This window comes from Sparassis crispa, assembly GCF_003851025.1.
Source record: "Sparassis crispa DNA, contig_000011F, whole genome shotgun sequence".
Classification (NCBI taxonomy): Eukaryota; Fungi; Basidiomycota; class Agaricomycetes; order Polyporales; family Sparassidaceae; genus Sparassis; species Sparassis crispa.
Window position 1 is genome coordinate 1,328,104 of NW_020939757.1, and position 20,489 is coordinate 1,348,592.

Below are 20,489 nucleotides of genomic sequence, written 5' to 3' on the forward strand. Positions count from 1 at the left end.
CCGTGTGCAGAGGACGCGACGTCGTGTATTTCTAGTACGATCTCATACCATATTCTTGTATTCCACACTTTTCCAACGTGGACTCCACGACCAGACGTGCAAACGAACGGCTGACAGATAGTGCAACAGTACAGCAGCATCCGACATACGAGGGTATATATTCAACAATAGCCAGCCATTGCATTGCTATCACAACTTGGCCTTAAGCTGTGTCGACAACTTGCCCTCCTTCTGAAGCAGTCTGGCGCGGTCGCGTAAGACACGGCGAAGGAGCTTCCCGCTGGGGTTTTTCGGAATGACGTCGACAAATTCGACGCCTCCAGCGAGATGCTTGTAGTCTATCTTCGCGTCGGCGACGTACTGATAGTGGCATAATTAGTATACCATAGTAGAATAGCGAGAACATAAACATGGACTAACCTTCACGAGAGACGCCTTGATCTCGCGAGCCAGAGCAGGATTCTTCTTCACACGTTCTGCAGCACCGGCAGAGAGCGCGACAAATGCGAGAGGGATTTCGCCCCGGTACTCGTCCGGGATGGGAACAACACAGACGTCAGACACATCCGGATGCTCAAGGAGATGTCCCTCGAGTTCCGCGGGTGCCACTGCAACACGCGTCAACACGACAGACGCCAAGTGCAATTATACAGCTACTGCTCACCCTGGAAACCCTTGACCTTGATCAATTCCTGATGGGTATGTCTGTCAGCTAGATAATCGACACCATGGATAGTAAAAGAAATACCTTTATGCGATCAACAACGAACAGTTCTCCCTCCTGGTTAATTGTCACCTCATCCCCTGTGTGAACCCACCTAGACAGAATGAGTATCCGTCGTTGGCTTCCAACGGCTTTGCTTATACATACCCGTTCCTGAACGTCTCTCGAGTCCTGTGACACCAATCACAGTTAGCGGCTCATTTCCAGCAAGAAACAGTAATGCTCACGCTTCCACATTATCCAGGTAGCCAAGAGCCATCGCCGGCCCCCTGACGACGAGCTCTCCGGGCTCTCCAAATTTAGCCAGAGATCCATCCGGCTTCACGACACGCGCGATGATGCCATTGACCAAGCGCCCCGAGCTGCCCGGTGTCGGGAGCCGCATCTGGGTTTGCGGGAAACTAACGACCGTACACGTCTCGGTCATCCCTGCCGCGACCACGTTCAGTGCATAAGATATGGGCAGTTAAGAAGGTAAAGTTATGGCTCACCGAATCCTTGGCCGACATGTTTTAGCGAAGGGAACTTGGTCGCTACCAGGTTCGTGAGCTCAGAAGAGAGCGGCGCCGCTCCGCTGAGTGTCGCGCGGACGCTGCTTATGTCGAATTTCTCAACCAACGGATGCTGTACGACGATTTGAATGGGCACTCAGATAGAAGAAGGCGTGAGACGACTCACCTTGCACATGAGCACGAGCATGGGCGGTACGACACTGTGCGATCGCAGGATCGTATCGAGAGCGATGCCGACGAGGTAAAGGCACTTACTAGATCACGCTCACGCGGTAACGCTGGATACTTGTGAGGAACTCTGGAAGGTCGAACTTTGGGAGCACCACCAGGGTCATCTACGTACGTCATTGGTAAGATCCGCTCATGAAGGTCATACGTCTCGTTAACGTACGCCATAATAGACAGAGAAGTGCACGAGTACAACGAGACCGAAGATGTCTGCAGCCAATGAGCAGGTTTGACTCGAGGGGGGAGACACAGACACTCACGGAAGAAAGGTAGAACTGTCGCTTGAGTCAGATACCCCTCTAATAAAGTAAACGTTAACCAACTCACCGCCTAACGCGACAGCGTCAACTCGGAGTACTCTGTCCGCTTCCACGGCGAACGGCGTCTCTGTCGCCCGCTGAGCAACCTGAATGACGTTCGCAATCATGTTGTAATGTGAAATGCACACAGCCTGATTAAAATGGTCTATGAGCGCGACGCATAAATAATACTACCCGAGACTACCTTTGGTTTGCCAGTGGTGCCGCTCGAGAAGCTTAGGAACGCTAGTTTCGTCTTGCCTTCTCCGGGCTTCAACCGTTGCTCGACATAATTTTGCGGCGCAGACAAGCCTTCGGAAATCAACGCAGAGATCGTAGGGTATGGAGCGGCCGCCGTAGCAGGAAGTGCGTCCACAAGCATGATATTTTCGGGAGGGATACCCGCAGCTGTGGCCGCCACGAGTGCAATAGGATGATTCGCTGGGTGGGCAATGATCACTTTAGATTTGGACGTCACTAATTGGTGTTCCAGCTCCTCAGCAGTGTAAGCCGGATTCGCGGCACTTTTACAGTCAGAGTTTCAGTCTCTGAGAGCTCCAGCATGAGGGGAGAGATGACTACGTTACGATAGCCCCAAGTCTGTGGATCGCCCTAAAATTCTCGATATCAGGAAAGTACGTGGCGCACGGGGTCTTCAGACCCACCAGATGATGCCAGGGTAGTCTCATGACGGCTGATATATTAGTTTGTTGGCTTGCCTCATCAGCGTAAGGCACACATACCAATGTGATTTGGACTAAACAAACACACTTCACACGACACCCTACCTCAGAATCAATATCCAGCATGCAACAGTCTAGCTCTTACCGACGTCATCCTCTCCTGAACGAATGGAAGGAAATGAAAAATGTGAGAAAGGAGGGGGAAGGATGAAGTTCAGAACATGCCTATGTGCCATCGAGAGTGTAGAGCATTCGCTAGCCCATGAACACGCGCTCTAATCTTGACGGCATAGTTAGAAACCAACACCGTGCGAGAGTCGACGAACACATACCTCAGATGCATACAGCGAACGACCTGTGGCGGCATCCACGTACCAAGGCTTGGGAATCTTCACGACTGGCCTGGTGACGTGATGGGTATCGAGCATAAACTGTGGAATAGTCAAGTCATCAGGAACAGGAGGGAGAGCACCGCCGGAGATTTCTGCCATCTTTTCAAAGTGCGAGCGAACGTCAAGAGCAAGGGGTTGGTGGTATGCGGAGAGGTCCTTTCAGTCCTTTTAGCGTCCACGGATGTCCCCTGACCGTGCCGATTGATCAGAAATAACATGTCGGGACCGGCTGTAAATGCTCACCGATCTATGCGACAACGAGAGCACCGTGCGCATCGGACCCCGAGTTTTGTTGAGTGGATACCACAGCACCGCTCCGTACAACATCGCAAAATTCGCCTTGAACTAGCAATAAAACTCCGTGGACTGTTGTTGAAACGTTGATCACGAACGCGGCGAGATAATATCTCCAAGACTGGTTGGTGAGCATATTAATATTCCTCCGTATTCTGCTGGGCGTGGGAACTTGACGCTGGCGTGTACCGTGAGAATCAGAATATTCTGTTCGCCATCGCAGCAAATTGGCATGCCGACCGATAACACCAAACGAGCTCGGCACCAAACAGCGAGGCCAACAAGTTTTGACATCGACCCGGCAAACTGGATTTACGCCACAATGCTTTCGCAGCAGCACTGCCGAGGAGCCGGGAGAAGTTAACATCGTATACGCCACAAAAACATATACCAGCTTGTGTTATTCGAATTCCTATGCATCCGAGCTTGCGCTGTGACGGGAACTCACGGCAAACCAAGAAAGGGACGACACCAACAGCACTGGGTGAGTGAATAAGTCATTCAAGCGCCGCGAACTATGTAGAGAACTGCTCTATGCTGTTGCTTTAACACAAAGGCATACACTGAACCAGGTCAACGGAGAGGAGGAACACAGAAACAAACAGCTCAGTCTTGAGCACAAGAACATCGTGTCTAAGCTGTCGCCCAACAGTGACGGTTCAAACGTTCACTCTTGGTAGAGAATAAGGAATATCGGACGGATCGCATCGTTCTGCAAATGAAGGGATCGGCTTACGGCCTTCTCTCGTACACATCATATTTACTCACCGTGTAGACTGTGAGATGAGTCCCATCATGAATAAATGGCACAGTGTTCCTGTAGAGGGGGGAAGGGACGCACCGATGCTCTCGTCGTAGTTCAAATCCCCTCCGGGCTCGCCGATGACTGAGTCATACCCTGGCGGAGGCTGTATATGTGTTGTCAATTGTCCATTCTCAGTAGCAGGAGCATAGAGCCAATGGATGCAAAGGGAGTTGTTACCTCTGTCAGTGTTTCGTCTCCGGTATGAAGCTTGATCCCCTCCCCCATGATGACCTCATTAAGAAGCACTGATTTGTACGACGAGCCACCCGTCTCTGCGACGTAGTTATTGGCCTAAGGGTAAAGACTCCATCTCGCACAGGGGATCAACTGTGTGACAAGGGACGAAACGACCGTACCTTCGAAGACGTTCCAGACGTGTAGATTCCTGCGCCAAACCGCCCAAAATTGGTACGCTCACCCGCACGCGCCAACTGAAATGACGACTGTAAAGAATCGAGCATATTAGTTAAGACGGTGAGCGCATTCACCCGGCAGGGACACCAAGAACGACACGCACGCGGATGATATTACACAAAGAGCAGGTTTCGGAAGTGCAAAGCTCGCGTAATAATTCGCTGTCGCCCAGAGTACAGGCACGAATCGTGCCGTGCCAGCGCCTTTGCGTGTTCCCATCTTTCTTGCCTGTGCGGCGCTCCAAGCTTAATCTATCACGAACTATGCCTCAAATTTCTCCATGAGCAGGGTTGGAAACATTCGCACCTATATCGGTCGAATGTGTCGTTCGCGTTCTTGCTGCCGTAGATCTTCCAGATCTGCAATTCCCCATGACGTTGAATGAGTCATCACGAAAAGAGAGCCGCAAGATCGTAGTAGATGAACCTGGTGGACAACGGGGACGTTCGTGGAATGCTTCCACGTATCCTTGAATTGCTCCTCCACTAAAGTGTTGTTTAGTGGCGGAGACTACGGAAGATGTGCACGCAGACGAATAACGCACCCTCTATGTATGCATCGTGCGACTTCTGCAGTTGCAAAATGATCGGAGCTGAAGACGCGAGCTCTAACAAATGACTGAAGAAACGAAACACAACAAAAACACCCACCGCTATCGACAGCATCTTCCTTGCACCTCCTGGAGCAGAAGTCACTGTATCGATCATTTATTCTGGCTTTCGGTGCAAGCCCACAGCTGTGTGTCCAGCAGTTAGACTACGTCATAATGTACTATGAATATCACGTACAACAAACATGCTTCAGCCGCGCCAGCCCTTACAGCCTTACTACGCCGGACGTCACTCATAAAAACACGGTGGAATATAGAACAGACTTACAGACGATGGCTCTCGGAGCAATATTCGCCCGGTACACCGTCGTCGTCCACGTACACGGGACGTTTACATTCGACGAGCTTGCACTGGCTCTCAGTGCTTTGTGCCGGAGCATCGCGTCGGATCTGGGTACCATTACGATAGGCAGTGGCACATCGGACACCACAGAAGTCGTGAGCTGATGTGCAAGATAGTTATCAGCAATGGCCACATATGAAAGGTGCACCTGATGAGTCTACTTACAACGGCCATTTTCGACATAAACCGGGCGGGTTTGGCAGTTCTGGGAGCTTGTCAGCAAAGTGCTAAGTAAGCCCAAGTACAGTTCACTTTGCAAAGCTCCCCGGCAGTAAATTGGGCTTTCTCAAGATGCGATCTACTACAATAGGCTGAGTAGGAGCCGTCTGGATCTTGCCAGACAGTCTTGGAGCAATCCGGGTACGAGCACTGAGTATCCGCTGTACGAATCAGAGTGGCGCTCATTGTGACAATCACTGTGCACGGTAGGCGTAGAGTTGAAGACGGTGATAAGCGCACAAGGCTGCTTTGCTGTCCCGACACGCCCATTTCCATTGTACGCGTCGACGTAAACCTCACATTTACCAAGTAGTCCGTAGAGTTATAGATGCGTGAATACTATGCAACCGTGCGCCATCTACACCAAAGAAACGAGTATCATGTCTAGATCTGTTCGTTTGAGTCCTCGTGAAATAGGGCACTTTGAAAATTGGAGCTGCTCAGTAAACTCCATGTCAGTGTCCGATACATCACGACGCATCTCTGCATGCGCCAGACAAGAGTCGGCAACGACTTTAATTGAGGGAACAAAGACGACAAATATGACCTGGATTCAATAATTCTTGTTGCATCCCGCCCTGTGAGGCTCCGATCAACCTCGATAAATGACGAGGAACATCGGCCGGATGGCATCGTTCTATGAGCTGTCAGCATACGCACATCTTACAAACAAAATGTCTTACGGTGTAGACTATCAGAGAATGTAGCTGTTAGCACAGGCATAGCCAAGAACAATAGAAGGCGTACCGATGCTCTCGTCGTAATTTAGAGAGCCGCCGGGCTCGCCAATGACGGAATCATATCCAACAGGAGGCTGCGTAGATATCCTTTATTCAGCAGCGTGCAGAACAACGCAAGCAAAAGCAAGGATGGAGAGCATGGGCGAAGAAAACAATCATACCTCCGTTAGTGATACATTATCTCTAGTAAGCTTGATCCCTTTGCCCATGACAACCTCGTTGAGAAACATCGCCTTGTATGGAGAACCTCCAGAATTTACAGCGTAGTCATTGGCCTTATATGCAACTGTAAGACTACTTCTCGCAGCACGATCGTGAGTGCGTGAACTTACCTTGGAGGAGGTAGCGGAGGTATAGATCCCCGCGCCAAATCGCCCAAAGTTGGTGCGCTGACCCGCGCGTGCCAGTTGAAACGATGACTGCAAAGGATTGTGATCATCAGGTAGTGAGTAAAGAGCATTAATAAGGAGAATCCTGTGACATACGCGGATGATCTGACATAAAGAACAGCTTTGCGAAGTGCAGAGGTCACGAAGGTTGTCATTGTCGCCCAAAGTACATGCGCGAATTGTGCCATGCCATCTCCGCCTATTGTTCCCTTCTGTAAGGCCAGTACGACGTTCCACATCTTGTCTGGCCCTCTCTTCAAAACCCATCGTTAGGAGTAAACGAACATGGTGATAGTCTCACCTATACTTGAGAAAGCGATCATTGATAGCCTTGCTGCCATATATTCTCCATACCTAATGATCATGGAGAATATAAGTGAGTTGAAAGAGCGAAGCTGTGAGAAGGCAAGGCAACCTGAACGACTGTAGGTACTGTAATAGAATGCTTCCACGCATTCTTGAACTGTGTGTCCACTGTGGTAGTCTTCTGTGTAGGTGGTGGCACAGCTATCAAGAAGACGTACCATCCTTATATGCTTTATGAGTTTCTCTCAATTGTAGGATGATCGGGGCTGATGAGCGCGTTCTTCAGCTTGTAAACGTGCAAGAGGACGACATCTATCACTCACCATGTGAGATGACGTCCTCCTTGCAGGTCTTTGAGCAGAAGTCGATGTATTTACCACCATCCTTCATTTTCGGGTCGAGCCCACAGCTGTTGCTGGCCGTGAGACTAGGTAGACGTGCCGTATTTGCTGACACGTACAGTAAACACTCTTCCGCTTCTCCATTCTGTGCGGCCTGGCTGCTGACCGCATTGTGGATGAAAAGTAAAATTGAATGCGAAGAATACGTACCGGCGATGACGGTGGGAGCAGTACTTGCTCGAAGTTCCCTCTTGGTCGACATATACGGGACGATGACAATTAATGAGCCCGCACTCGTTGATGGTGCTTGCAGTCGAGGGTGACGATGGTGTTCGGTTGCGATAGGCGGTTGCGCAACGCCTTCCACAGAACTCCAAAGCTAGATGGCCTGTGATTGAGTACTACGCCACCACGATTGTCGAGGATACCTACGGCGGCCGTTCTCAATATAGACGGGGCGAGCACCACAATGCTAGGATACGATGAGCGACAATCGAGCTAGCGGCGAGCTTTGAAGAGACACACCGACTCACTTCACAGAGGGTCTGATCGATAGACAGTGCTGCCGCTTTTTCGCGGTGCGTCCTACTACAATACGCAGAGAAGGTACCATTTGAATCTCTCCAGGCTGTCTTGGAGCAGCCCGGAAAAGCACAAATAGGAGCTGAGCCGCGCACAGTACTAACAGACATCATAAATACTAAGAACTCGGGGATGCCTGAGCCTTCAGTAAGGGCGGTCTGAGTACCACGCGCGCTTGTGTAGGCGCATTCAACGTCACGGTCGAACCATGTCACGAACGTGACTTTGTCGTAAGACTCGGAGATTCATTTCAAGTTATCTTCCTGAATAAACTTTCGAATAGGTACGTACCTATGCTCTTATATGACTTACATCATATGCTAGAGACGTGCCACCTTTCGTTCTCCTCGCGACCCGTGGTTCAAGTTGAGGTTCCTCACGTTGGGCATATGAAATCACGATCTCCATTGCTTCTAAGCAACAGTACCACAAGATAAGTAGCTGATTACTAGTAGCAAGCGTTGGGACCTGTCCTGACGATTGAAACCTTTGGTTACTTAGAGGATCTCACAAGCTGTATCTTGGTTGTCATTCAATAGCGATGTCACACAGATCTTCATGTGTCACCTCTCGACTCGAGGCTCTCCATCTTGGGCGAACATGCTACGATCTCTATCTTGCGGTTAGCCCCCCGTTTCCTTCCCGAGATTACAATCAGAGGTGCACACCAATTAGCCGGCCTCTCCCTCGTGCTTGCTTGACATCTACCTTAAGAACACTTGCTTCGACTACTTCTACACCGAACGCGGACGATTTTCCCAGTGTGATTTACTCGTTGGCATATTGTGGCGAGCTGTCTTGCTCTAGTCGTCGGATATTAAGTGTTTAGGCAGCGACACGGCACTTATGGGCGCATTGGCAATCCACACTGCTTTGAGCGCGTTTAGTTCTCTGAGATATATGTGTGCTTATTCAAGCTCATATCTTGGGTAGCCAGTCGCCCGAGATGTCTCGAGCTAGGCCGATTTGTCGAAGATAGCAGGCTCCTTTCGGCGAGCCTAGATGTCCCATGTTTCCGCGCGTTATCGAGTAGCTCGGAGTGCTTGAGCTGTCGCTCTTTGGCTTGAGATTTCCGATGCTGTCTGGGTACGTGTACAAGCTTTGCACATCATCCATGCGAAAAGTACAATGTTCTTGCACTTTACCCGAGTGTTCTCTAATCTTCGCGATTATTTTTGTTGCGTACTCTTTGTCAGAACTTCTCTCGAACTCCTTTCGATGCGAACGAATTATTGCGATCCTTACGACGGGAGAAGCAGGACTACATTTACACTATCGGATGCGGCTCGAAATCTGAAGTACCCACATCTCCATGGGGAAGGCGATACTCGCCTGACGAGGATCAACCATTGACTCTTGAGTCATGTTTCGTACGCACCCCGCTGTCCTCCTCGCCTCGTCTCAATTCTGATTTGACCCTGCAGACCCCCATCTCTAATTCTCCATATGCTGCCTCTTGCGCGGGATTCTATTCACGTTCGCTGGGAGTACGTCTTAAGCAAAATATGACGACCATCACGGGATGCAAATGACCCAAGACGTTGCAACCACGCGTTCCTCAATACGTCGGACTTGCTCGGATTTTCCTGTGACTCGGGGTCATTTCGCGGACGAGTTGTGTGCCTGAAACTTTTGTCGCACGACGGCAGCTGAGTTGGATATCACTAGCTCAACCTCATTTATTTATTAATTTGGCTTCGTCTATCGCCTGTACTCCGTTTCTTCAATAGCTGAATCAAGGTACGCACTTAAGTGCTATTCCGCCTCACTGAAATGAAAATGGTCATTCTGGGAGACTAAAGGGAAGCGGAATATACGAAGACATTGCCTATAACGGCTCAATGATCAGCGGAACGTGTCAGGAATGCACCAGTGAACGAGTACGAGGCACAGCACCCATCAATATTCTACTTGCTTGCTCGCATGGCCTGCACGAAGAATAGAGAATGTGAATAACAACACATCAATGCGGAGATCTGAGTGAAGTCACTTACAGCACTGTGAAGACTCCGTTTCAGACAGTGCGTACGTACGATAAGTCACCTTGATCTTTCCTGTAAAGAATCCCAAAAACATCAGGTAAATATTTATTGGCCAAACATCTCAGCGCACCAAGTATAGTCACTGCAGGCAAACCCGCCGTCTTCCGCGCGACGCCGACGATAAACTCGTTGACGTTCACCCACGTGCCCGCATCCATGCACGACATGCCCGTGAACTCCTGCATATCCTGCACGGCGGCGAGCGCGGGGTGGAGCTCCGAGATAAGGATACTTGCCACGCGCGTGGAGAAGAGCGTGTGGAAGTTCGTTGTTGCTGACAGGTGCGATTCCTGTGCTCCAGCTGGGCCGACAATTTTCCAGAGGAAAAGCACCGGAATGTCCTTGACGTGCGACATAGCGATTTGCATGGGGGTAGACGGCAAGACGGTTGCGCGCTATATCCATGCATGGGAGTGTTTGGGAAATTACTTATACGACGCTGCTGCGCAAACCTTGTATGGGCATGCGAATCATGCTTCTCCGAAGCATACTATGTGCGACCCTGGCTCGCCGCCTATAGACTCCGTACACATGCATAGCTGATCCCGTGGCCTCACTATTTTTATTGAACCCAGGAGCAAGTTGGAAGCCATTTCTGGCAAATCGGGCCAGACGTTCCTGGAAGTAAAAGCGTTACGGAGTATCCACCGAGTCGTACGTGCACTTTGTTGGTGCACCACTTATTGAAGAGATAAAATTCGCACTAAGATGGGGGTGCTTGCCCCGGTCCCTTGAGATTGAAGCCGCATGAATCTGTACTGAAGACAGGTAGTATCTGCAACCAGATAGAAGAGGTTCGCACGCTGCGGGTTAGTCGTCTAAGCCGGTACATAGATTCTGGCATCTGCGGATCCATTACGCACCATTTCAACCTTCCCTGCAAATAGCGACCATGTCAATCACGACTATCTAGGATGAATATGCATACCAAGCATAATTACCAGACGACTCGTGCCTGAACTCGAATTTTGAGGACTTGAGAAGACGGAGGTTTGGGAATGTGCGTGTGAGTTGAGCCAGCGAGCTCCAGTCCTCGGAGCCGTCGAGTGCAATTCCTGTGCGTAGGGCCAAATCATATTCGGGTCCAATAGGTCCAGAAAACTGTAGGATCGCCGCACCTCTAGCGTTTCAAGACATTCGGTAAAGTTATTTCAGATTGGCGCACAGAAATTCTCAGTGTATTCGGGATTCAGGAAGTCTTTGAGTGTGACATGTCGCGGACGGCTGTCCATTCGCGTGAGCAATTGAAGAGACTTTTCGCCCAAACCTCCAAATGAAACTTCGGCAAGCCGAGGTAGGGAGGAGAGTACATCCGTCATCAGCTCGTCTTCATCCAGTAAGGATTCTAGGCATGCAATCCATGCGACTTGAGGGAATTTGCACTGCGGAAAATCTGGTTAAGCAAAGCACGATCTTCCGGCTCGACTGTGTCCACGAGCGCAGCACGCATATAGGAGGGATGGCGAGATGGTTCAGCGATCACGAACGCACAGAATCCAGCAAGCTTCGTAGAGTCCCATATTGTGACTTATGACAAATAGCGTGGGATGGCTGCAGCATAGAACTCGCGGCAAGTCTTCCCGAATTGCAAGGCATTATTAGGAGGTGGGATGTAGGAGACCACTTAAGTTGAGCAAGGATATATCATCACTAAGACGTGCAACCGCCATATTGTAAAGAGGCCTCGATGTGGCAAGGGATTAGCAGAGAGGAAAGTATCATTGATAGACGCTCACAAGCTCTTGTGTATGAGGTGTACCAACTGCAATGACCGCCAAACAACAATACGCTATTCGGAGCAAGGGGTATGCACATTTCAGACACAAGGTCAGAAATTCCAGTTAAGCACCCCCTCCCTCCGTGTAAATTTCTCACGGTATATGGAAGGCACCTACCATATATAGAGAGGGTCCTGTTATGTGAGGTATGTCACACAATTAGTCACTGTGACCCGACGTCGCCGCCGCGAGGGAGCCTCAAATTCAAACGTTAAAGCAGAGTGTCTATCACTCTCTACCATCTGCCCTCGGGAGACTGGCAAGAACTTGAAACTGCCTGCTCATCCGCCGTATACTCGTTTGCCAAGTATTGAATACTGCTTCAAGTTTTGCGATGGTGTACAGAGGTCGATGTACCTAACGAGTCTCTCCATCCATCCTTTGTGTGTTAGTTCGTCCTCCGGTGGGCTAGCGGTCTGTCATTTAACCTGCTGATCTATTTTATCGTTCGCAGGACCTCGCTTCTCCTGGATCTTCGTGCAGAAGTGCTTGCCAAATTCGCGTCGAAAACCTGTAGGTGAGGTTTTTGCGAGTATCTGATGATTCACCCTTGTCACCGATACTATATCTCGTTTCTCCTACTTTAGGATTCTCCAGTTTGTGTTTCACAAGGAACCATGACCGCACTTTTTTCGCTGAATGACGACGTCCTCGGCATTATCTTTTCTTTCATGTCACCTCGCAATGCCTTCAGATTCGCAAAGACTTGTCGTGATGCATATGCTGCAGCTATTCCCTTCTATCTTTCGGATGTGACCATTTGTACTTCCCAACAACTAGATGGTTTCTGCGCCTTTGTGCTCGCAGAACCCTCCCACCGATCCGGGTGCCTGAGGAGGCTCAACCTCCAGCAATCATTCGCGCATAATGCCCAATCCGTCTGTGGTCTGGGACTTGCAGAAGTTCTGAGTTGCGCGACATCTCTCAAATCGCTCAGTATCGGAAGTTTGGAGTGGCTTCTTTCCTCCAATCCGTTGTTGTTGGACGTGCTTGTTGCCATCCCAGGCCTTGAGCATGTTTCGTTTTGCCATATCGGTGACCGCGCTTGCAAAATGTTGAGGAAGATGGCCAGTCGCCCACGTCATATGTACCTGAACATTGTCTGGTCCTCCGACGGTCTCTCACTCGGCGTTCTCGAAAACTTTACCGAATGTCTGCAAACCTTCGAGCTATTGGACGGATTCTTGGATTTGCCAGGAGAGTCGGAGCCCAGTAGAACCTGGCCTCACGTGCAGAGCTTGCACCTGGCCGATTCTATCACATCGATAGCAATGTCCCATATTTCACTCGCATTCCCCAACACTAGGAGCTTCAAATGTTCAGCCACTTGCTCATTTGCCCCTCAATCTCCTTCACACTGGGCCTATCTGGATGAGGCTGAAGCTCCCACCTGTGCTCCTCTCATATTCCCAATTCGCAGGCTGGTGTTGCTTGACTCGGGTGAGGAAGCAATGTTGGCCATCGTTCGGCACACGTCGCCCGTTGTCCTTATTTGCAGTGCCTTCCCGGAATTCTTTGCGGACGTCCCACCGGTTGCGCCCGACTTGAAGTACCTTACGATTGACTCCCCTGGAATGAACGGAGAAGTATCCGACATCAAGTCAATGTCGGTGCGTCGTTTTGCGAGCAACATTTTCCAATGCTCATTACAGTGACTTGTTTGGACTTAGGTCTTGATCGCTCGCTCACTCTGCACCTTACCTCTTGTAGCACTTTCCTTCCGTTATAAGCAAAGGCGGTTCTCCACACCCATCCCCATGCCGACTTTAAAGGACATTGCGCAAGAGGTCGCCGCAGAACTCCCAACACTGAATTATATACACTTCGATGTACGAATCTCGAGGTCGAAGAAAAAGCGTATCCAGCAGTGGTACTATGTGACGCTTCGCCAGGATGGTCTCGCGCATATGCGCTCACTGAATGAACAAGAGTCGGGGATTCTGAAGCAGCGGCTGGACAAGCTGGACCGAACCTAAATGTGCAGGACCACTGCTAGAAGGATGGCACAATAACGCAAGGTGAGCGGAGCTTTCCCACTCTAGTACCGATAGTTTTTAAGTGCTGACCATCTTCCCCGAATGTGCGAATGTCATCAGCAAAGTCCACGCCGTCGAAGGTCACTACCCGCTCCTTGCCTTCTGCATTATGCCACTGCTATTTCAAGTCATGTCGTAGCTCTCGTCCCTTCTCCTATCCCATGTCTGCTGAGCTCGTGAGAGATCATGCAATGCTCTGCCGTCCCAGGATGACTTTCTTATCGCGCCTTGCTTGCATGTAGGGCAGTGGAAACGATAGACTCCGATAGAAACTTTCCTCAATGATGTGTCAATGATTGCGTGGGGCGGAATATTTGTTTCCGACATAGTGCACACTCTGCAGGCTCCCTTGTAAGCGACACCTCCGAACTACACAGTGGCCTTTTGTCAAACTCTTTTCACACGATTTGGGTTTTGCTAAGGCGAAACGGGACGTAATTCTCGGGAACACAGTATTTCGCATTCACCTCACGGTCCTTCTTCAGACACGCGTGGAAGCACCGTTGAACGCTACCTGGTATATGTAGCCCACGTCACCGATGAGAACTCCCCGGAACTTGGTTGATTCGGAATCCTATAGAGGATAGCCATAGCGGAATGGGAGTGGTTTTTCAGCGTAGAATATTTCGGACATGGTGTTAGAAAGTAAGATAGGCTAGGCAGACACGCAGGTTGCGCAGGAAGCAACGATACGCTCACGTGAGCGCGCCTAACAACGAAAGCACCATCGAGCTACCATACCACTTGTGACAAACTTCCGCTTGACCTTGCGATGCCTTGAACTGCTTCAACCCTCTGGGATTCTAGCCTCGACGAGTCACTATCCCTCTTTAAGGATACAGCAGGCATTCTTGGTGATATAGTCCGCACGACTGCTCAAATAATTACGTGGCTCGCGGGTGTGCACTGCATTGCATCGTTTTATTCCGAAGGTGAGCGGATAGACGTGCCTCGCATGTATAATGCCTACTCATGGTCCTCGCTTTCAATTCTCAGTATGTCGATGCTACAGTGATTCGCGTCCTGGTGCACCTCACAAACAGCTTTTAAAGTTTTTCGAGATCTACATGGCTTCCTTCGGCAACTCGACGCGACCCCAAGGTGGGCTAGCATTTATGCGGTGCACCTGCGGCACGGCGACAAAAAAGACTGGTGACTGGTCTTGCACCATCCCCAACTCGGGGGGCGACACAGTAATCTTGCTTTGAATCGTTAAGTTTTGTTCCCTCTCTCCAATCATGCTGAAATGCATGTACGACGAGCCACCCATCGCTGATCGCTCAGTGCCGTGCATATTTGGCCTGGCCGCTTGCTGTACTCGTATTGCACGCGCGGTGCCAGGCGGTATATCATATCACGATCGTCATGGAGGAATTGAAGCACATCAGCTCAGCCTCGCGGCCGGGCACCTGTGAGGGACCTAACGCGTTCGAGAAGCATTACCTTCTGCTCTATTCAATTTACACCGTATTGCACTGACACCTAATCTCCCCTGCGCAGGTAGCCTCCACAGGGTGGACCGGAAGCCTGACCTAGAGAAAACTTACCTGTATCGCTGGAAGTTTCCACGAAATTTGCCGTGTACTCATGGACATTTAACGCAGATTTGCATCTCTTGAGCAGATCTTGGCAGTACAAGTTGACCAGGACGGTCGTTCTTTTGCATGCGTATTCGAGGTTTCTTGCAACATATCTGCCACCCCTCTGGAGCTTCACGCACACTTGGGAAATCCTGCCACGTGACTCGGTCCAACGTCTGTCGACTTGTCCTGCTACGCGACATTACTTGCGTGCGTTCCTCTCAGAACGACAAGGACACCTCTGGCTGCGATGTGTCTCATTGGTGGCCTATCGTGCAAGGTGTACTCGGACGCAAGTAAACGAATCCGGTCTGTTGCACCAGACCTGAAGGCTCTACACATCTCAGTTCTAGACTGAAACTAACTCTACAACTTTCGAAGCTGAGACTATATGTACGCTCGTCATCCGCGCAGTCAGCAGCTTCACAGTTGTAACGCTCACTCGTTTCAACCAATAATTGTCAGCGCAATCGGTCGGAGGGAGATCGTTGTTCGTAGTCTTACTATTCTTCCGTTCTGGTTCTCTTTGTCCCGTCTCAGTGTGGAGTAATTAATATGATTTTGTCTTGATCAAACGAGTCTTCTTAATCCAGTATTCCAGCATTCATCAACCAAATCATGTCACCAACGCAAAGCCGATACACGCTATGTACTCGTACAAGTTCCTAGACAACACATACAGTTGATGTTCGTTCAACGCAACGGAGGGCAGCAGTCGCTAAAATCGTAGAGAGCGGACTATCTTCAGGCTCCCCTGAACTCCCAGAAGCAGATAGTAGGATCGACGTCCTTCGTATCATAGTTGACAGTGACCTGTTCTCAGAGTGAGTGTACTGTTGGTTCCGAAGAGAAAGCACCAACCTGAGTGCCAGCTTTGTGGCTATCCAGGGCCCAGTGCAGCGGGCCGTAGCTATGGTCGACGAGTAGAACCCTGTCACGACGAGGTAGTTGGTTCATTATCATTCAGAAGTGTTGCATTAGAGGACGTACATGTAGGTGCCGGCCAGCTGTAGGGGATGAATAAGCCACGTGTCGGCTTGAACTCCCGGGTTGCGGGCGACGGCAAGCATCCCAGAGCGGTTGTTTGCGGGCCCCTTGTCCTTTTCCGCCGAACTGACAGTAGTTTCATCCAAATTGATGTTATACTCCCAGCCAGTCGTGCCAACCTGCGTGACGTTCCACTACGAGTTGATCCCAAGGATGAGCACACGGCATGAAAGATAATCGTAGACAAAATATTACGCACGACTGCAGCTTGGGTGGCACTAACAACATTGAGGTAGGCGTCGTTATTCCCAGAACACTCAACGTTAATGGCACCGTTCTTGACGTCCTTGATGGTGTACCGGCCTGGCGAGAGTGGCTTCGGGGGCTCCTCGGTAGCTGGAGTGAACTTCCAATTCGGCTCCTCAGTCAATGTGTCGTTACTGTCTGCCGCTAAGAGGTGCCTCGAGAACAATTGCTTGCCTGACACCACCTGTTTGACATTTTCCAATTGCTTGGCGGTGAGACCCTTGTATTGGACCTGGGTAACAGCGTTTGTCTACACTCACAGCACGTAGGCAATGATTATTCATACCTGAGTCCCAGCCTTCCCGCTTGAGAGGGACCATAGCTTGTAGTCCGAGCTCATGATGCTGCACCGCCAAGCATAAGCAGGTCCGAAGCTCTACACATAGTACTAGGGGCAGGCGAAGGGACGCACACATATTGCCCACGTTGCGCGGTGTCTTCGTATATGTACCAACTCAGGGGCGCACTAGAACCCGTCGAGCTCTGCTTCACACCGTATATTTTGTTACCGTCGTTCATTGTCAACAGTTGCTCCGGGAGGAAAGTGTTCGTGGCGATCATAGAGATGGAGTAACGATCGTCACCCGCGGGTACGACGTTGAACTGTAAACGAACGCAGAGATGGGTCATGCATTTGACTTCCTCGTCGGTGAGATGGTACATACAATGCCCACTGTAGTGGGACTGGTAGTGGCGACCACAGGGGCCTTCGTCACGCCACCAGCATCGGCACCGATGAGGCCGTACTTCGTGTTCTCGATCTTGTAGATTCCCGCTATAGACATAGTGCTGTGTAGAGAGATGCGTGCTGGAGTGCGGCGTCTTATGGTTGAGATAGGTGCAAAGCTGTTCACTTATAAGGATCGTTCGTCATTATCTTTGTCGAAATGGAAGTGGCACAAACACGGTGTTGAAATGTGGGAAATAATGTGAATGTCCAAGGCGACCCAAGCTATCGCCACCAGTCTATACCTGCTGTATCGCTTCGTCAGCACGGTGAACTCGCAGCGGAAAACATGAACAATTAGAACAGGACAAAGTTCCCACTCGACAGTGTTCAGATTCACCGGAGATCACGTAGAAGCGCAGACGAGGCTCTGAACAAAAGGTCCGTCGACCAATCTGTTAATACAGACGTCGCCGACATATTACCAGGAGAATGACGGATTTATTCAGAACAACGGCATAAGAAAGACACGAGGATACTTTGAGAGACTTCCATTCATGCATGTCAACTATGCCTCTGCATATGACCTCCGAATCATAAGTTCCTTGCAGCAGGTATTTTCGCATGACCACTGTCCTTGCCCTGTGACCGTTAAAGCGCTGACGAACTCGCTGCGCTGACAGAAAGCCGAGATGCAATACTGATCATCAGTACGAGCGATGGCATGGAAGTACCAGAGTGCGCAGCTTTAGAAGGTTAGGCCGAATCCTGCTCTGCGCAAGCGCTGAAGCGGACGATACCGCGGATCCTTATCTAGATTCATTGTGCCTTGTTTTGACGTCATTCAGCCTTCGCGTGGGCGCGGTGAACACATACTATGTTCATCAATCACTTCGTTGCTGTCTTGTGGGCCCAGTGTGGGTCTATCTGAGTGAAAGTAAGTGTCGCTTTAGTCGTTGAATTGGAGCTTCAAAATCATTAGCAGTTCATCACAGCCAGTTGGGGGTGCTGAGCGCTGAGCGCTGATCCACCATCGATTAGTGACTCATTGACATTGGAAGGGAAGGCGATTCCGGCGATTCTGCTTTCCGAAAAAATGAAAACAAAGGGTCTCGTGGATTGGGAGGATTTCCATGCACGTGTTCTGAGGGTGGACATTCAACACTGGACGGATGCAGGGAATCCGAGCGCCTGTCGTAGAACGCGAATGAACAGGGCTGCAACCGGCGATTCAGCAATTCCGACACAAGAGGCACCGTATAATTACCTCCGCGGATCTTTGTATGTGTGTTACGCAGCTGCGCGCCGCAGGGAAGTCGAACTTGATGGTAATTGACGCGCAAGTCATTGTTACTGCCGCCTTCTCAGCTTAGTTCTACCAGCCATCACGTAATTGAAATGTGTTCAGATTCCCTATCTCTCCAAGCTACCGCTCTCTGGATTCCACCGGGATGCCCTGCGTGTGTATTCTGTCTTGGCCGTCTTTCTTCGCCGCGAGTCATGAGGCTCACCAGGCTCTAATATTTGTCATGCTGAACTTCCTGCGCTATTACAACAATGACCCGTCACCGTAGCATATAAGGTGAGCAGTTCCACATGAAGCTCGCCGGTCTTCGTCGTCATCATGTCGTCCACAACAGCCTGGACTGCTCGTCCGATTATTCCCGCTGGTATCTACTACATCAGGCCGAGGAGTTCCAGCACACTCTGCCTCCAGTTGAATGTCGACGACTTTTCCATAACTGCGGCTCAGGGGCCAGAGAGCACGAACACAGCACAACAAGTAAGTCTTGGCGACTCATTGCTACTATTGTTCTACCCAAATCTCACCAAATTCCTTTTTTACAGTGGAAGGTTGAATACGTAGATACCGATCACACGTACAAGTTTACGAACTGCAACAAGAACCTTGAGATGGGGATCACTAAGGACGTCCCTCACGTCCGCGGGTCTATCCGCGGTGTTGGCGAGGAGTGGAAATGGCTCCTCACAAGTTACTGGAATGGTTTCTTGTAAGTAACTTGTATTTAATCGCAAGCCTACATCGTGACAAGTCGATAATATCCAGGATTGGGGATACTAGCAACCCATACGTCGTGGATCTCGACGATGACAACAAAGATGTACGCTCTCTGCCATGCTTTGTGTCTTCTGCGATCTTCTGACGTGCCCCTGTCCTCGCTATTCTGCACTATTTTCAGGTGGTTCTCAACTACTACTCGCCCCTGGTATTCACTTGAATATCTGCACATCGATACTTCCTCACATTTACGTCGTTTCACAGAAACGTCTTGATCGACAGGTCTGGGTCCTCGACCTGGTCGAAGGGACAGCGCCGGAGGTTACCATCATACCAGGAAGATCATACCGACTCATCAACCTCGCCGACACAACCTACAGACTGGGCATAACCTATTTGAACAGTGCCTACAGGTTGTCCTTGAAGTATGGTGGTGATTCCACTGACAGTACTGTGAGTCCATTGGTCAAGTTTCAGACTATCTGCCTGCTCAGGAATGGTGTGCAGTGGTTGTTATGCTTCAATTCGGAGACCGGGCTTGTCATTGCGTGTTCATATCCCTCTGCTCCTCCGTCTCGTCTCAACTACGTTACCAACGACACGGCCATCACTAACTCTGCCATTGTCTGCCGTTTGATTCCGGATGATGATACGAATGGCGTCTTCTAGTGCGCAATGTTCACCTTGCTAACCCATCTATGTCTGATTCCGATGTGCCCAGTATCAATCCGAACTCGGGCGCCACTGGGCAAGTCCTCACGTCGAGAACGCCTCTTGCCTATAATAGTGCGGTCAGTGCCTCTTTTCGAAATGTAAACGGGCATGCCTCCTCATGCTTGCCCTCCAGGTGACAGTTGTGGACCCGGTCAAGGACGACAACAAGCAGAAGTGGAGATTGGAGTTGTGCGGGTGATCTAGTTCGGATTTGTTGTCCATTAAGCTTTAAGACTGATCGTACTCCGTTGAAATGTACTTGTTGATTCACGCGAAGATCTGTATTTGTTGTGCTCTCACTGGCGTGTGGATATATTTCCGTCTCGATGCAATGAATGAAAGTAAACGCGAACCGGTGTCGCTTGGTAGGTGAGATCTCTTTAGGCCGCGAGTACGGACTGACGAAATCTAGGAATTAATATGATAGAGTTTCGTATTGGCCGCCACCCGGAGTTTTCCGCGAGTAGTGAGTGACTCG

The 20,489-nt window shown here is 50.2% G+C and overlaps 7 protein-coding genes across 7 annotated transcripts; 2 read left to right on the top strand and 5 right to left on the bottom strand.

Moving 5' to 3' along the window:
* Nucleotides 1-189: 189 nt before the first annotated feature.
* On the bottom strand, nucleotides 190-2,937 carry SCP_1104120 (Acyl-CoA ligase easD; the record flags this gene model as incomplete). Its single annotated transcript, XM_027762847.1, has 19 exons — nucleotides 190-360; nucleotides 421-608; nucleotides 665-692; nucleotides 749-818; nucleotides 872-895; nucleotides 952-1,153; nucleotides 1,216-1,348; nucleotides 1,403-1,436; nucleotides 1,492-1,571; nucleotides 1,628-1,674; nucleotides 1,725-1,739; nucleotides 1,792-1,915; nucleotides 1,969-2,287; nucleotides 2,346-2,375; nucleotides 2,429-2,447; nucleotides 2,507-2,533; nucleotides 2,592-2,606; nucleotides 2,672-2,726; nucleotides 2,779-2,937. The coding sequence occupies 19 exons, from the start codon at nucleotides 2,935-2,937 to the stop codon at nucleotides 190-192; spliced, it is 1,740 nt and encodes a 579-aa protein (XP_027618648.1).
* Nucleotides 2,938-3,799: 862 nt separating this feature from the next.
* SCP_1104130 (hypothetical protein) lies at nucleotides 3,800-5,709 on the bottom strand (the record flags this gene model as incomplete). The annotated part of the gene is made up of 14 exons (XM_027762848.1): nucleotides 3,800-3,844; nucleotides 3,901-3,908; nucleotides 3,974-4,040; nucleotides 4,115-4,228; nucleotides 4,294-4,380; nucleotides 4,455-4,602; nucleotides 4,658-4,710; nucleotides 4,778-4,836; nucleotides 4,896-4,943; nucleotides 5,002-5,087; nucleotides 5,140-5,178; nucleotides 5,230-5,404; nucleotides 5,470-5,509; nucleotides 5,557-5,709. 14 exons carry the CDS (start codon nucleotides 5,707-5,709, stop codon nucleotides 3,800-3,802), a joined length of 1,122 nt encoding a protein of 373 aa, XP_027618649.1.
* A 406-nt stretch (nucleotides 5,710-6,115) lies between these two features.
* Nucleotides 6,116-7,994, bottom strand: SCP_1104140 (hypothetical protein; the record flags this gene model as incomplete). The annotated part of the gene is made up of 13 exons (XM_027762849.1): nucleotides 6,116-6,160; nucleotides 6,207-6,214; nucleotides 6,271-6,337; nucleotides 6,425-6,538; nucleotides 6,596-6,682; nucleotides 6,749-6,896; nucleotides 6,954-7,006; nucleotides 7,068-7,126; nucleotides 7,177-7,224; nucleotides 7,282-7,457; nucleotides 7,510-7,678; nucleotides 7,732-7,771; nucleotides 7,833-7,994. 13 exons carry the CDS (start codon nucleotides 7,992-7,994, stop codon nucleotides 6,116-6,118), a joined length of 1,176 nt encoding a protein of 391 aa, XP_027618650.1.
* Nucleotides 7,995-9,780: 1,786 nt separating this feature from the next.
* Nucleotides 9,781-10,291, bottom strand: SCP_1104150 (hypothetical protein; the record flags this gene model as incomplete). Its single annotated transcript, XM_027762850.1, has 3 exons — nucleotides 9,781-9,809; nucleotides 9,876-9,935; nucleotides 9,994-10,291. 3 exons carry the CDS (start codon nucleotides 10,289-10,291, stop codon nucleotides 9,781-9,783), a joined length of 387 nt encoding a protein of 128 aa, XP_027618651.1.
* Nucleotides 10,292-12,753: 2,462 nt separating this feature from the next.
* SCP_1104160 (hypothetical protein) lies at nucleotides 12,754-13,677 on the top strand (the record flags this gene model as incomplete). Its single annotated transcript, XM_027762851.1, has 2 exons — nucleotides 12,754-13,311; nucleotides 13,372-13,677. The coding sequence occupies 2 exons, from the start codon at nucleotides 12,754-12,756 to the stop codon at nucleotides 13,675-13,677; spliced, it is 864 nt and encodes a 287-aa protein (XP_027618652.1).
* Nucleotides 13,678-16,061: 2,384 nt separating this feature from the next.
* Nucleotides 16,062-17,395, bottom strand: SCP_1104170 (hypothetical protein; the record flags this gene model as incomplete). The annotated part of the gene is made up of 7 exons (XM_027762852.1): nucleotides 16,062-16,130; nucleotides 16,179-16,248; nucleotides 16,308-16,498; nucleotides 16,564-16,842; nucleotides 16,897-16,954; nucleotides 17,023-17,213; nucleotides 17,276-17,395. The coding sequence occupies 7 exons, from the start codon at nucleotides 17,393-17,395 to the stop codon at nucleotides 16,062-16,064; spliced, it is 978 nt and encodes a 325-aa protein (XP_027618653.1).
* Nucleotides 17,396-18,901: 1,506 nt separating this feature from the next.
* SCP_1104180 (hypothetical protein) lies at nucleotides 18,902-20,210 on the top strand (the record flags this gene model as incomplete). Its single annotated transcript, XM_027762853.1, has 8 exons — nucleotides 18,902-19,060; nucleotides 19,126-19,289; nucleotides 19,346-19,400; nucleotides 19,479-19,505; nucleotides 19,562-19,750; nucleotides 19,805-19,965; nucleotides 20,019-20,088; nucleotides 20,145-20,210. 8 exons carry the CDS (start codon nucleotides 18,902-18,904, stop codon nucleotides 20,208-20,210), a joined length of 891 nt encoding a protein of 296 aa, XP_027618654.1.
* Nucleotides 20,211-20,489: the final 279 nt, after the last annotated feature.